Raw genomic sequence first — 15,564 nt, forward strand, 5'->3', positions numbered from 1 at the left:
GAATGAAAAAGATGATACCCACTATTTTTGGTCTAAACAACTGGAATAATGGAATTGCCATTAACTGAGATAGGGGAAACTCAAGGAGCAGCAAATTTGAGAGGTAGAGGGGATTGAAGAGTTGGATTTGAACATGTTAACTTTGATATGCTCTTTAGACATCTAATTGGTGTTATTGAATAGGCAGTTCAGTATAGGAGTCTGAGTTCAAGGGAGTCTGGAGGTACAAATTTGGGAGCTGTCAGCATCTTGATTGTTTTTAAAGACATAAGGCTGGTAGAAATCGCTTAGTATATGAGCATAGATGGAGAAGAAAAGAAAAGCGAGCATTAGACCTTCCAGCATGTAGAAGTGGCCAAGATGAGTAGGACTCAGTAGAAGAGACTTTGAAGGAGTGCTCAGTAAAACAGGAAGATAGTCAAGGAAGAAAAGTGTTTTGGAAACCAGGTAAAGAAAATGTTTCATAAAGGAGGGCTGCTCATGATGGGTTGAGGAAATGAGAAATAAGAATTTATTATTTAATTTGGCAACATGAGGATCATATTAATGACCTTGGTGAGCTGTGGTAGTAGAAAAGTGGATAAAAGTCTTAGAAGTCTATTCAGGAGAATTAGGGGAGAGAAATGGAAGAGTCCTCTTTCATGGAGTTTTGCTATAAGGTGGAATAGAGAAATGGAGCAGTATCGGGAAGGAAAAGAGGTTAAGAGAGTGTGTTTTGTTGTTGTCGTTGTTTGTGTTATAGAATAACATGTTTGTGTACTGATGGAAATGATTTAGTAGACAAAAAATGGATTCAGGTAAAGGAAGGGACATTTGGTAGAGTGTTGTCCTTGATTAGGTAAGAGGATGCATTTAAATGGAGATGTTAGCTTAGGTAGGGAGATGGAGAATAGGAATATACATTAAGGTGAGTTGCAGATGAGGTGTGAGCATGTGAAAGTTCTCTTCTGATTGCCTCCATTTTTCTTGAAATAAGAAGTAAAGCCATTAACTGAGACCAAGAAGGTTACTGAGAGTGAGAAGGGGGGAGAACTTTATACTATCCCCACATAGATATTTTTTCATTCCAATCTTATAGCTTGAAAGGGAAATTCATTTTATGATTATCATTTGGTAACCCATTCTAATACCTTTCACAGCCCTCATGTGCTTCCATAAAACCCTTAACAGTAATTGAAAACATACATAAATTGAAAGCAATTATTAACTAACATTTGTTGAATATTTATGTGCCACACATACTGAGAGGTAAGTACTATTATTATTCTCATTTGTAATAAGTAAACTGATGCTTAGAAAATTAAGGAATTTTAATGTTTTGAAAATTAAGGAATTTTAATGTTTTAAAAATTAAAAGCCACTTTGGGAGGCCGAGGCAGGCAGATCCACGAGGTCAGGAGATCGAGACCATCCTGGCTAACACGGTGAAACCCTGTCTCTACTAAAAACACAAAAAATTAGCCGGGCATGGTGGCAGGCGCCTGTAGTCCCAGCTATTCAGGAGGCTGAAGCAGGAGAATAGCGTGAACCCAGGAGGCGGAGCTTGCAGTGAGCTGTGATTGTGCCACTGCACTCCAGCCTGGGCAACAGAGTGAGACTGTCTCAAAAAAAAAAAAAAAAAAAAAATTAAAGCCTGGGCAATATGGTGCAACTGTGTCTGTACAAAAAATACAAACATTAGCCAGGTATGGTGGTGCATGCCTGTGGTCCCAGCTACTCAGGAGGCTGAGGTGGCGCATTGCTTGATCCTGGGAGGTGGAGGTTATGGTGAGCCAAGATTGTGCCACTTGTACTCCAGCCTGGCGACAAAGCAAGACCCTGTCTCAAAAAACTAAGTTAAAATTGAAAGTCTTACAACTAGTAAGTGACAGAGGTAGGACTTAAAATCTAATGTGCACAAATAAGAATGTGTAGCAAAAATAAACTGGAGAACATGGCCAGGCGCAGTGGTTCACGCCTGTAATCCCAGCACTTTAGGAGGCCAAGGTGGGCAGATCACGAGGTCAGGAATTTGAGACCAGCTTGGCCAACATGGTGAAACCCCGTCTCTACTAAAAATACAAAAATTAGCCAGGTGTGGTGGCACGTGACTGTAATCCCAGCTACTCAGGAGGCTGAGGCAGGAGAACTGCTTGAACCTGGGAGGCAGAGGTTGCAGTGAGCCGAGATTGTGCCACTGCACTCCAGTCTGGGTGACAGAGCAAGACGAAGGAGGAAAGGAAAGGAAGAAGGAAATGGAGAACATATGTTCATGTTTATTTTTTGAATAAACAACAGTAAGGTAAAAGTTGAGGATAAGGTAGAACACTTAGTTGAAAACAAAAGGAATAATAAAGGATCTCAAAAATACCATGTTTCCATCTCTAGTTTCTCAGAAATAAAGCTATTATGTTTTTATATGAAAAAGATCTCTGTGAAAGATTACTTTTCAGCTTTGTTTTCCTAGGCTTAATTTTTTTAAATATTTCTATTAAGACTGGAAGGATTAGATACAATTACTCCCAGGATTAAGTGATAGATTTGTTACTCTCTGTATAATAGTCACAAAAATAGATACTGGTGCTTAGAAATTCTGACTTAAACTTTTTAAAATGACCTTTTAAGATGTGTTATAGTCAGTAATTTTAGGACTAATCTGTCAGTGCAGCTAGAAAAAAAATTACTGTTGTCTCATTTAATTGGTCTAACAGCAACCTTTATAAAGATGATCAGATGGTATGTTCAAATCTTTATTCTGAAATTTGCAGATATATATAATTTTTTTTCTTTTTGAGATGGAGTCTCGCTCTGTCGCCCAGGCTGGAGTGCAGTGGCATGATCTTGGCTCACTGCAACCTCCACCTCCTGGGTTCAAGCAGTTCTCGTCCCTCAGCCTCCCGAATAGCTGGGATTACAGGTGCACACCACCACGCCTGGCTAATTTTTGTATTTTTAGTAGAGACAGGGCTTCACCATGTTGGCCAGGCTGGTCTCAAACTCCTGGGCTCAAGAGGTCCACCTACCTCGGCCTCCCAAAGTGCTGGGATTATAGGCATGAGCCACCATGCCTGGCCAGATACATATAATTTTTTAAGTTTCAAGTTCCTTATGCCTATACCATAGGTTCTGTCTTCCTGAGCATTGGCAAGACTGAACTGAGCATCTTAGACATACTTAAGATTAAAGCATAATTTCTAGTGACTTAATAAAAAATATTTCCATATGTAGTTTAAAATGTTAAAAGTTAGTTTAGATTCCAAGAATTTAATGCATATGTATTATTTGTTATGTTGGGCATTTTATTACAGGAGCCGCCTAAAGAAAGACTATGATGATTTCAGAAGACAACCTGATCATGATAAATTTACTAGAGAACTATGGACCACTGATGAAGGTGAAGGAGATCTTGGAAAAGACTCTCCTAAGGGAGAAATCAGTAAGTCTGTAGACTCAACAGAACCTCTGGATATCTTGGAGAAAGATCACTTTGATTCAGGTAAGCATTAAACTTTTTTTTTAAATCAACACTGAAGGCACAAAGAGAACTTTTTGTTTGCTGTGAAGGCAAAAGATAATATGGTCAATGAAATATATTGATTAGGGAAATCTGTTATGTTTTGAAGAAGTAGTGTCCACATCTTTATAAGAAGTTTCTACTAGCCTAGGCAACATAGCGAGACCCCATCTCAACAAAAAAGTAAATAAAAATTAGCCAGGCATGGTGGTTGCATCCCTGTAGTCCCAGCTATTCAAGTGGTTGAGATAGGAGGATCACTTGAGGCCAGGAATTTAAGGTTACAGTGAGCTGTCTGCTGCTTTCTAGACTGGGCAACAGAGCAAAATGCTGTCTCAAAAAAAAAAAAAAAAAAAAGTTTCTTGGAGTCATTATTACATTTCTAGGAGTTTCAGGAGCCAGTGCTTGACTCCAAACTGTAGGCCTGTCATTGCCCATTACAAACCACACACCCTTGATCTATAATCTCTTTGAAATTGGTTCATGCCCTTCTTTTTATTATTAGTATTTTTGAAGCACTGTATGTGGAATTTACTTTAGAAATAGAATTTGACAAGTTCTTAATATTGTGAAGATTATTTTTTCAGGAATTACCACGGTTGATGGCCTAATGAGACCGGAATGAACACATCATTTTAATAAGGATAAAGGGCTGGATTAGATTACCTGTAATTCATTTCAGTTTATCAGATTGCATTATGTAAATCTAGTTTAATGACTTTCTTTGGTTATATAGAGGTTAATATGGGCAACAGAGTGGTTAGAAATGCATTAACTTATTGTTTTCCATATTTGGCAAATTAAGAGTAATGTCTTATAAACCTAGTTTGACTGAATATGAACATAAATTTTTTCACTATAAGGATGAACATCAGAAAAAGCTGGATATTTTTTGTCCTTTAGAGTCTCTAGAAATAGAATAGATTGGAGAATCATCTCTCTATGGTATCAAAATGTTCCTAGCTAGAAAAAGAGAACTAGATTCCTTTCCAAATTAAATTCTGAGCCCTGATTGTTGACTTGGGTATTTCTAATGAAACAGTTTTTTGCACTTACACTGGCAGAAGAATTAGCAGAATTCTTGACCAAAAATTTTGACCAAAAAAATTTTCTCAATAATAGGTTGTTCTTGGGCATGGTTATGATATCTAGATTATCATATCAAAGATGACCTTACCTTTGTCTTCATCAGTGGTGCTAAGGCTTTTGGATCACCCTGCAGTAGATTTCTTCATACATTGCCAGCTCAGAGATTGACTTTCTTTTTTGCAGTTGATGTTATTACTATTTAGTTGCTGTTTTATATAAACAAAATGCCTGTTTTTATAATTTTCAGATGATATGAAGTTGTCAGAAATAGATTTTCCTATGGCTAGAAGCAAGCTGTTGAAAAAGGAATTGCCTTCAAAAGACTTACCGAAGACACTGCTTAAAACCCTTAAACGACAGTCCAAACAAACTGGTTATGTGGATGACAGCACAAAAGAGCTTTCTCCAAGGAAGAAGGCAAAGTTAAGCACAAATGAGACAACAGTTGAGAATCTAGAAAGTGATGTGCAGATTGACTGTTTCAGTGAATCAAAGCATACAGAGCCATCATTTCCAGAGTCATTTGCCTCATTGGATTCATTACCAGTGTCTACTCTCCAGAAAGGGACCAAACCCATTCAGGCTTTGCTTGCAAAGAATATTGGGAACAAAGTGACCTTAACAAACCAACTGCCTCCTTCCACAGGTAGAAATGCTCCTGCTGTGGAAAAACCAGTTTTATCTGCTCCAGAAGCAAGCCCGATAAAGCCAGCATTGACCTGCCACACCAATACAAAAGGTCCTTTACAAATGGTATACAAAATGCCCTGTGGCCAGTGGTTGCCAATAGATCTTCAAAATAGCTCTGTAAAGATTCAGATGCAGCCTGTGGTGGATCCTAAAACAGGAGAAAAAATCATGCAGCAAGTTCTTATTCTGCCTAAGAATTTTGTGATTCAGCATAAAGAAGGAAAAGCAGTTGCAAAAGAAATACCACCATTTCAACAGAAAGGTACAGAACAACATTGTTCATCTTTCCCACAGACAACAAATATAAATTCTTCTTTAGCGTCAGTTTTTGTCAACTCACCAGGAACTGTTTCTACCCAACTACCAAATACAGTTTTCAACAAAACAGTTACACCTTTATCAAATATAAGTAGTGCTAGACCACAGCCTTTGTCACCTGTAACCTCTGTAAGTAACTTATTAACACCATCAGTTAAGACTAGCCAGAGTGAGGCAGGAAAAGCCAAGAATGCAGTTTCAGCAGCCACATTCTCCTTGCCCAGTGCTTCACCCACCATTTCCTCCACAGGTCAGCCTCTGTTATCAACAACAACACTAAATGGGTCTACAAATCCTGGTAGTTCCTTCAACTGTTTTGCACAACAGACTGCTGATTCTTCTGAAGCAAAGCAAGAGCTGAAAACTGTGTGCATAAGAGATTCACAGTCAATTCTTGTTAGGACACGAGGTGGGAACACTGGAGTTGTAAAAGTACAGACCAACCCAGATCAAAATTCACCCAATACTGTGTCTTCAAGTTCAGTTTTCACTTTTGCTCCTCATCTTCAGGCATTTCTGGTGCCAAAATCAACAACTTCTTCCTCTGCTTTTCCACCTGTAGCTGGAACAACTACTACATCTAGTCTTTCGCCTTTTAGCCAAACACCGACTTCTGTTTCCATTCCAGCTAGCTTTGCTCCATCCATGGGGAAAAATCTCAAACTTACATTAGGCCACCCCACTGGCAGTAGTGATTTGGGCCACATGATAGATAAAACTTCACACATGCCCTCTTCTCCCTTGAAGTCCTCTGTTTGTTCTAGTACTCTGCTACCATCAACAACAAGTAGTTCAGTAAGTGTAATTAGCATATCAGCAGCAAATTTTGGACAAAACAATGCAAATATTATTCATACTGCAACTAAACAGCAACAAGTAGATTATATCACAAAAAGTTACCCTGTTACAAGGTCAGAAGCAACAGCAACAACAAATGGAGATGTAATCAGTGGGACTCCAGTTCAGAAACTTATGCTGGTATCAGCTCCATCTATTCTTTCTTCTGGCAATGGAACTGCAATTAATATGACACCTGCACTGACATCTACAGGTGTTTCTGCCCAGAAATTAGTTTTTATTAATGCCCCAGTTCCCACTGGTACATCAACCCCAACTCTTGTTGCAGAATCATTAAAACAAACTCTTCCTCCATTGAATAAAGCATATGTTAAGACTTCAGAGCAACCCCAAATAGTACTGATTCCATCTACAGTGGGCACACCAATAAAAATAAATTCTTCACCAGCTGTGTCTCAGATAAAAGATGTGAAAATTGGACTAAACATAGGTCAAGCAATTGTAAATACTTCAGGCACTGTGCCAGCTGTACCATCAATTAACGTATTACAAGATGTAACCCCAAAAGGAGAAGACAAAAGTAGCAAGGGCTATATTTTGCCATTGTCAACAAGTGGTAATTCTGTTCCAGTAAGCTCAAATTTTGTGAGTCAGAATATTACCCCTGTTAATGAATCAGTGGTTTCTGCAGCAAGAGCAGTAAACATGCTTTCAGTTACTGGAACAAATTTATCTTTGGGTTCCCTTTCAGTGACCTCAGCCTCTGCTTCAGCTGGGGCACGACCTGTTTTAGTCAGTGGAAATGATACCTCTTCAAGAATTATGCCTATTTTGTCAAATAGACTTTGCTCATCAAGTCTCGTAAACACTGTGGCTATATCAACTGTGAAAACAGGACACCTTGCATCATCTGTTCTGATTTCAACTACACAACCAGTAGTGTCTCCTAAATGTTTAACATCAGCTTTGCAAATTCCTGTTACGGTTGCCTTACCTACACCTGCGACTACATCCCCTAAAATAATAAACACAGTTCCACATTCGGCAGCAGTACCAGGAGCCACACGTTCTGTATCTCTTTCTAAAAGACAATCTCGGACTTCACTCCAGTTTCATTCACCAGGGATTTCAACTACAGTGCCAACAAATGTAAACACAAATAAACCTCCAACTGAATTGTCGTCCCTTTCACCAAGTCCAGGTAAAATAATTAATATTTCCAATTTTGCTTCTCTGCCAAATCAGCAAGCTTTAGTAAAAACCCCCAGTTACAGTTCTGCTCCAGGTGGCGCTACCATTCACACAGCTTCGGCACCATCCAGTGTAACTAGTCTGGTTGGGAGTCAGTTCAGTGAACCTTGTATTCAGCAAAAAATAGTCATCAATACCAGTACACCTTTGGCACCTGGTACTCAGATTATGATTAACGGAACCCGGTTTATTGTTCCACCACAAGGTCTTGGAGCTGGCAGCCATGTTCTCCTTATATCTACTAATCCAAAATATGGAGCCCCCTTAGTTCTTAACAGTGGCCAAGGCATTCAGTCTACACCAATAGATAACTCTGCCCAGAAGATCACACTAGCATCAAATAATTCTTTAAGTGGGCAACCTCTACAACATCCTCTAAGAAGCCCTACAAAATTTATAAACTCTTTTGGGAATGCAAGTTCTATACCCACAGTACATACATCACCACAACTCATAAACACAACTGCTAAAGTTCCTGTTCCACCTCCTGTACCAACAGTATCACTGACTTCAGTAATTAAGTCTCCAGCTACTCTTTTGGCTAAGACATCTTTGGTTTCTGCCATTTGCCCCAGTAATCCTCCACTGCCAAGTAGCACTTCAGTGTTTCATTTGGACCCACCTGTCAAAAAATTGTTGGTTAGCCCAGAAGGAGCCATTTTGAATACCATAAATACTCCAGCATCTAAGGTTTCTTCACTCTCTCCATCTCTCTCTCAGATTGTTGTATCTGCCAGTCGAAATCCTACGTCTGTCTTCCCTGCTTTTCAGTCATCAGGCTTAGAGAAGCCTGACAGAGCTGCATCTTGAATTTAGACTAAGAGCCAGTTTTTAAATAATGGGGCATTGTTTTGACTCCCATAAAAATTTTAAATGTTTATTATACTGTTGAAAGCATACTCTATATAGCTTTTTTTTTGTATGTGTGTGTGTGTGTGTGTGTGTGTGTTTTAATGTATCTTTTCATTAGCTTGCAGCAAGGCTTTGTTTTCTTGGGGAGGGAAAAATCTGTTCCATTTCGCTTACTGTTCTGAGGAGGATTTCAAGGTTCTGTGTTTAAAGTCAGGATTTACCTGTCTGTAGAACATAAAGTGAACAAAGTTTGAGTAGTTTAGAGTAAGCTAGCCTTTTGCACATTTACATTGACATGTTTCTTCTTGAATTTGGACTGTTGCAGCATATCTATGATATGGTATTCAGTGTCATTAGTGAAATCTTATTTTTGTTTCTGTAAAAAAAATATATATATATATATTTATGCATTGTGAAAAATGCAGTCCATGATGTAAAATTGTACATATTCCAGAATCCCTAACAACCTGTACTAAATATATGTACAAAGAACTATGCTGTCTTATTTATGTTTTGTTTACATAATGTATAGTTTTTTAAGTATTTTAGTAATTTTGGACCAGTGAACTGTTAGCAACAATGCAGAAGAATCTGCATGTAATAAACTGAGTTGCTGTATTTCTTTGTTTGAATACCATTTTTAATGTGTGTTCTTGTTCCATTGAAAGAATAAAGGATGTAATTGAAGACAGTCCTTTACAAGAAAGAATTAAGGCTGGGAAATTTGAATTAGAGCTAGCATTTGTACATGGCTTTCTAGCTTACAAATACTACTTTCACTTAAATCTTGTATTTCAGAAAATGCCTTTTTTTTTTTTTTTTGACTCACCTGTTGCCCAGGCTGGAGTGTAGTGGTGCAGTCTTGGCTCACTGCAACCTCTACCTCCTGAGCTCAAGCCATCCTCCCACCTCAGCCCCCCAAGTATTAGGTTGGTGTGTAAGTAATTGTGGGTTTTTTTGCCACTAATGCCACTAATGGCAAAAAAAAAAAAAAAAAAAGCCACTAACGGCAAAATACCATAATTACTTTCTCACTAACCTAATAGCTGGGACTACAGGCATGGGCCACCATGCCTGACTAATTTTTTAGTTTTTTGTAGAGATGGTTTCACCATGTTGCCAGGCTGGTCTTGAACTCCTGGTCTCAAGAGATCCACCTACCTTGGGCTCCCAAAGTGCTGGTATTACAGGCATGAGCCACCACACCCAAGAATATGCCTCGTTTTAAATAAAAGGTAGCTTTTGTATTTATTGGATCTTACTATCTTGAGCTACTGAATTGTATACTCATCCTTCCATTTATAATGTTGTTAAACTTCATCACATGAAGTTATTGTTGGGGGTTGGAAATGATATGGAAGCATAGGCCTAAAGATTTCCTTTGAGACTACATCAAAGTGTATTTGTCATCAAAGTGGAGAGGGTATGAAAATATTCCTAGGAAGTCACTAAAGGCTCTCAAAAACGGCTATTTATGCTCTAAGTACTTTTCCTAGTAATGTTTATGCTCTACTCAGTCACTCTCCCCCTTTTTCTGTCAGTTAAGAAAGCCCTGGGGAAGTGGGTGATGTTTCAAGTGCATTACATTGCACATTGATGGTGCTCAACAAATGACTGTATTTACCTACTCAGCTTTTAAAACAAAATGACCCAAAACTGTTTGCCTTTTGTCTCAGCAGAATTCTCTTAAGCCATTTTAAGAAACTAATTTACTGAATTACCTATGGCCCAACTTTAATCCCAGTGAAGGACCTAAACTAATTAACCACTAAATTCCTCTCTCTTTTTTTTTTTTTTTTTTTTTTTTTTTTGAGATAGGGTCTTCTCTGTTGTCCAGGCTGGAGTGCTGTGGTGCTATCTCAGCTCACTGCAACCTCTGCCTCCTGGATTCAAGCGATTCTGCCACCTCAGCCTTCTGAGTAGCTGGGATTACAGGTGTGCACCACCGTAGCCCACATAATTTTTGTATTTTTAGTAGTGATGGGGTTTCACCATATTGGTCAGGCTGGTCTTGAACTCCTGACCTCAGGTGATCCGCCCACCTCAGGTGGTCTGCCCACCTTGGCCTCCCAAAGTGCTGGGATTACAGGTGTGAGCCACTGCACCCAGCCACTAAATCTCTTCTAACTCCTAAATCCAAAATTCTAATATGACCTTCGAAGCTCTGTGTGATCTGGTGAACCTTCATACTGAAGTCTCCACTTAAAGTTTAAAAAGCTCTTCAGTCTGTTCCTGCCTACTCTCCAGCTTCATTTCAACCTGTTCTCCCTCTTGTTCACTGTACTCTAATTTTCTTTTAGTTTCTAGAAAATTCAAGACACTTGAAGTTCTTCCCAGATGTCCTCTTCGACCTCATGTTCCATTACAGGTTCTTACTATGTGTTACGTAACTCCCTGTCCTTGTCATACCTCAGCCAGCATCATTATATTGTGCAGTCACTCAGACTGAGAACAACATAGCACTTCTTCAAAACTATAATTACTTGTTTGAAATTATTTAATTTCAGGAACCTTATCAATCATCATCATTATCGTGCCAGCATCTGGCACACTGTATTCAATGTATATTTGTTGAGTAGGTGGGTGACAAATCTAGATAACCTCTTATTTAAGGTCCAGTTTAGTTTTTAAAACTAATGCTCCATTTTTTAAACTAGAAATTCGATTAATGGATTTATATCTTCGAAAACCCAAATTCCTTTGCCTCCAGTTTTGTAGGTCATGTGGATTTCTGAGATCGTGGCTAGAGTACAAAGTTAAATTCCTGAATTCATTGTGTTCAGTGTTATTAAGGGTTCTGTAAAGGGCGTCTATAAAGGCATACGTGAAAAGGAAGAAACGTCACCACAGTGCCACCTGAAAAGATTCGTGATACTAGAGAGTCATGTTTTTATACTTAATATAGAATTAAGCCATTTGGATATCTGTGTTCTGTATCACCTAAAATACTAAGTTAAAAGATGCTGAAATAGCCTGCCTCCTTCTGGTGTATTAGCACTTCCCTTTCCTCTCATTTCCTATGGTTTTCCCTGCCCCCACAAAAAGTTTTTCCTTTGTGATTAGTTTTATATATATGTTTTATATATATATTTATGTTTTTATATATTAGTTTTATATATATGTGATTAATTTTTTATATACATATATACACACACATATGTATATATACACATATATATACACACATGTGTAATACTAAATAGCTGAAGTCCTGCTCACATCCCAAGTCTCCAATTTTATTGGTGTATTTAATAATTGAAATAGTTTTATGATTAAAGTAGTGATAACTAGAATATGTACACTAAAATCAGTGGAAATGTTTGCTTGATCCAGTAGATCAACTTAAATTTAGAATTTTTTAACATTAAAAGCTTGAGAAAGTGGCAAATTCTGAAAGAGATCTAAGAAATTTGATAGGGATTTTAGTTAGCCAAAATTACTAAAACTTAGAAATGATAAACAGTTTACCTGAAGTCATTCCAGAAGTAGTTTTGCCATCATCTGAGCTTATTGGCTTATTGTTACTATAATGCTGTCATCTGCCCCAGTTATTCTTACACATTTATTCAGCAAGCATTTACTATCCACAACATGGTGCTTGATGCTTAGAAAAGTTGAAGGGTATAGCATAGTTTAGAAGGTTCTGATAACTTGGAGAGAAAATGTGAATGTGCGAAACATATAGTTAAAAATGTATGAAGCAGTATTAGAGAATCAAATGATGTATGTAATCATCTTAATTACTTTAAGAATGATGCATGTAAAACATTCTTAAAGTAATTATCAAACAAATTCAAGGCATCTACCAGAGTTGTAAATGTATTCTGCACACTTATTGAGAACCATATAATGCAGAAGATGTTGCAGGAACGATATAGATGAGTAGGATTCCATCGTGTCCTCAATACAAAAAATAGTAAAATAGTAATAAGTTAGAGGAATAAAGAAGTATAAGAATTTAGCAGGGAGTTTCCAGAGAAGGTTTCATGTAAGAAGAGGTGGCTTTTGTGCTATGACTGCAAGTACGTTTATAACTGGGCCCACAAAGACTGAGTCTCAGAAAAGCCCAAGGAGCATGTAGGAAACACAGCAGTTGAATTTGAATGAAATGCTATAGGTTAAGAGGACCCATAGGGAATGATTAGAAAAATAGGTTGAGCTAGCTGATAGAGGACTGAAAAATATTCTGAAAGTATATGGGGGAACTATTGAAGCTTTTAAAGCAAAGGTAGTAATAGTCAAACATAAGACGGGGACAATTACCTTGCAGGATTGCTGTGAAGTTAGATGAGATAATTTACCTAAAGTACTTAGCCCAGTGCCTACCACATAGTAAATGCTTAAATAGTAGCTGCCATCATTCACCTGACTAAAGACAGGGAGACCAGTCAGGATATTAGGTGGGCCAGAAAAGTGGTGTGAAGACCTGATATTTGGCATAATCAGGTATCTAGTAATGCTAGAGATGAGACAGTAACTGTTGAGAAGGATAAAGAAAGGTATTTTTTAAGGGAAAACTTTTATTTTTGACTGTATAAAATTTAGAAACATTTAAACAGCAAATAATATGAACAAAGTGTTACCTCCCCTAAATCTATGAATTTAGTGCTAAACTAATAAAAATACTAATAAATTTAGTTGGGGGGTATTGTTGTTTTGTTCTTTTGTTTTTTGGGTTTGGTGGGGTTCTCTCTATTAAACCTAAATTTATTGAGGTAAATATTGTTATTCACATTTTTTGTAACAGTTCATAGCATACATAAATGGCCTTTATTGGTTTGTGTCTCTCCCTGATTGTACAAAATTCAATTATGGTTTACATAATAGTGAACCATTTAATTCAGCCTAAATACAGTACTTAAATGGATCTAATTCTGGGAGTCTCATGGAATGGTCTAAAAAATGGTCAAGAATTTTATTAAAACCATCTAGATTTGGCCGGGCACGGTGGCTCACACCTGTAATCCCAGCACTTTGGGAGGCTGAGGCAGGCAGATCACGAGGTCAGGAGATTGAGACCATCCTGGCTAATGCGGTGAAACCCCGTCTCTACTAAAAATACAAAAAATTAGCCGGGCGTGGTGGTGGGCGCCTGTAGTCCCAGCTACTCGGGAGGCTGAGGCAGGAGAATGGCGTGAACCCGGGAGGCGGAGCTTGCAGTGAGCCGAGATTGCGCCACTGCACTCCAGCCTGGGTGACAGAGCGAGATTCCGTCTCAAAAAAAAAAAAAGAAACCATCTAGATTTGTAAAACACCATCTTAGGAATTGTAATTCTTTCAGACTTGAATTTAAGCAAATGTAGCATCAACTAAGAAAAAGCAATAAAAAGAGATTAAATTATTAAGTAAAGAAAACACGGTCAGATGTCCTCCAGTATATATTTAGGTGTTGGTTGCTGTAAACCTGAATCAAACCTAGTGACCCAAATGTGTAAGCCCTTACAGTTTTAACCTTCCTTGCAGACATGATGATGCATGGAATCCCCTGCGCATGGAACAGCAGGAACCACTTGGGAAAACCTGAAATTTAAACTGCTTTAGTCAACTTTGTCTGTTGTGATCATTTTCTTTTCTTAGTTCAGTGAGCTTTCTCTTAAGTGTGCCAAGCTGCCATCCAATTTTCTTGAGCATTTTTTCTCATGGGAAATGATCAAGTTTTGATAGTAGAAAGTGCTTCTTTCCAAGACTTTCTCGAGGCTATCTTCCTGTAGGCGTCATGCTTCTGATGTTACACAGCTGATGTTTTCATATGAGCTACATTTTTAGACTACAAAGATGCTTATTCAGGTGGGAGACCATTTCTTTGAACTGTAAGTGGTTTATTTGATTTTCTTTTTAATAGTCCTTGTTTTTCTCCTTCAAGCCTTTTTAAGGAAACATATAACAGCATCAATGTATTTCTTCAAATTGCTTTTTGATTTACCTAGAAGTTCTCAATTTTCTGATTTGTGTTTGTCTGATTTCAAGTTGCCATCACCCATGTAATTTTTGCTAAAGAAGACAGGCAAGTGTATCCCCTTCCATATGATTTAAGAGACTTTAAAGGGCTCTCTTTTACAACCTCTTTATGTTTTCAAATTGTCAAGCGTTTTTTTTCTCCATTTCTCACACTTTTTATTCCATTTCACAGCTTCTTGGGATAGCGCTTTTAGATTTTCCTAAAAATGAGTGTTTTCATCCAAACGACCCATTATTTCCTTCTGAAAGTTCTTTTGAGACACTTTAAAGATGTTTTTGGCACCAGTTACTTGAGATTGACGGATTTTGATGCATCATCAAGTAACTGTTGAACCATGAAATGAAAGTTTAGAGACTCCCTTCTGTTCTTTTTTTGAGAAGGTCTACAATATTCTCAAGTGACAAGTAAACCTGTCCAGATATTTACTAAATGCTAAACTTAACATTTGTAACTTCAGAGGACTGGTCTCCACTGGAGATAACTTGAAGGCTTCATTGATTTGTATAATCAGTCTAAATTTTCACTGACTTTAACCTGGGCAGAAAATCTTTTGGCTAGCTCTTTTTCCCTCCTTAAAGTATGCCTGCTCTTTACTATAAAAACAATCAGAGAGACCATATCAGAATCTTGCAGGGAAATGCATAGAGACTTGAGCCTTGTCTTAAGCATCAGTCACCACCACTGAGGGCTGGACAGGAAGGGGAACCCCAGGTTGTATAAAACAGTGCTCTCTAACTTTGCTCACCACACAAATAAAAGTACTATTATTTGTACAGTGAATATGGGCAAGTGGAAAATGCTTATTGCAGCCAGAGGAGACCAGCCATGAGCTCTGGTCACTCTAGTCCCTACCCTGGCCTGCAGGAAGCTTAGGGGATCAAAGCAGTGCCATGCCATTACCATTCTCAGCCCACAGGTATGTCAGGGCAAAAAGGAAGGGCACACTGCAGTAGAGGACTCGTGTATCCATGCTTATGGGTGAGGTTCATTTTCCTGAGTTCAGGTTTCCTTCAGCAGCAGGGAAGCCTCATCCTATCTACAAAGGTCACAAGGATCTCCCCTTCCTGAAGGCTCCTCTCCTCATTTGTGTTAAGTCAGTCCAAGCTGTTAGAGA

At 38.2% G+C, this 15,564-nt stretch overlaps 1 protein-coding gene across 7 annotated transcripts in view; it reads left to right on the forward strand.

Moving 5' to 3' along the window:
* BRD10 (bromodomain containing 10) overlaps nucleotides 1-15,564 on the forward strand; it is a 143,213-nt gene that overhangs the window by 86,921 nt on the left and 40,728 nt on the right. For 4 of the 7 annotated variants that reach the window (XR_008509648.2, XR_008509650.2, XR_010136435.1 and 1 more), the window contains exons 7-8: nucleotides 3,288-3,475; nucleotides 4,830-7,589. Coding sequence is in view for 4 of the 7 variants with exons in the window: in XM_054519960.2 (XP_054375935.1) it covers nucleotides 3,288-3,475; nucleotides 4,830-7,589 (2,948 nt within the window). In the remaining 3 variants the exon portion in view is untranslated. Of the gene's footprint in view, nucleotides 1-3,287; nucleotides 3,476-4,829; nucleotides 9,124-15,564 lie in introns of those variants that run through there. The other 3 variants (XM_002819805.5, XM_054519956.2, XM_054519957.2) reach the window with 1 other exon arrangement.

The sequence above is a fragment of the Pongo abelii genome, chromosome 13 (assembly GCF_028885655.2).
Source record: "Pongo abelii isolate AG06213 chromosome 13, NHGRI_mPonAbe1-v2.0_pri, whole genome shotgun sequence".
Taxonomy (NCBI): Eukaryota; Metazoa; Chordata; class Mammalia; order Primates; family Hominidae; genus Pongo; species Pongo abelii.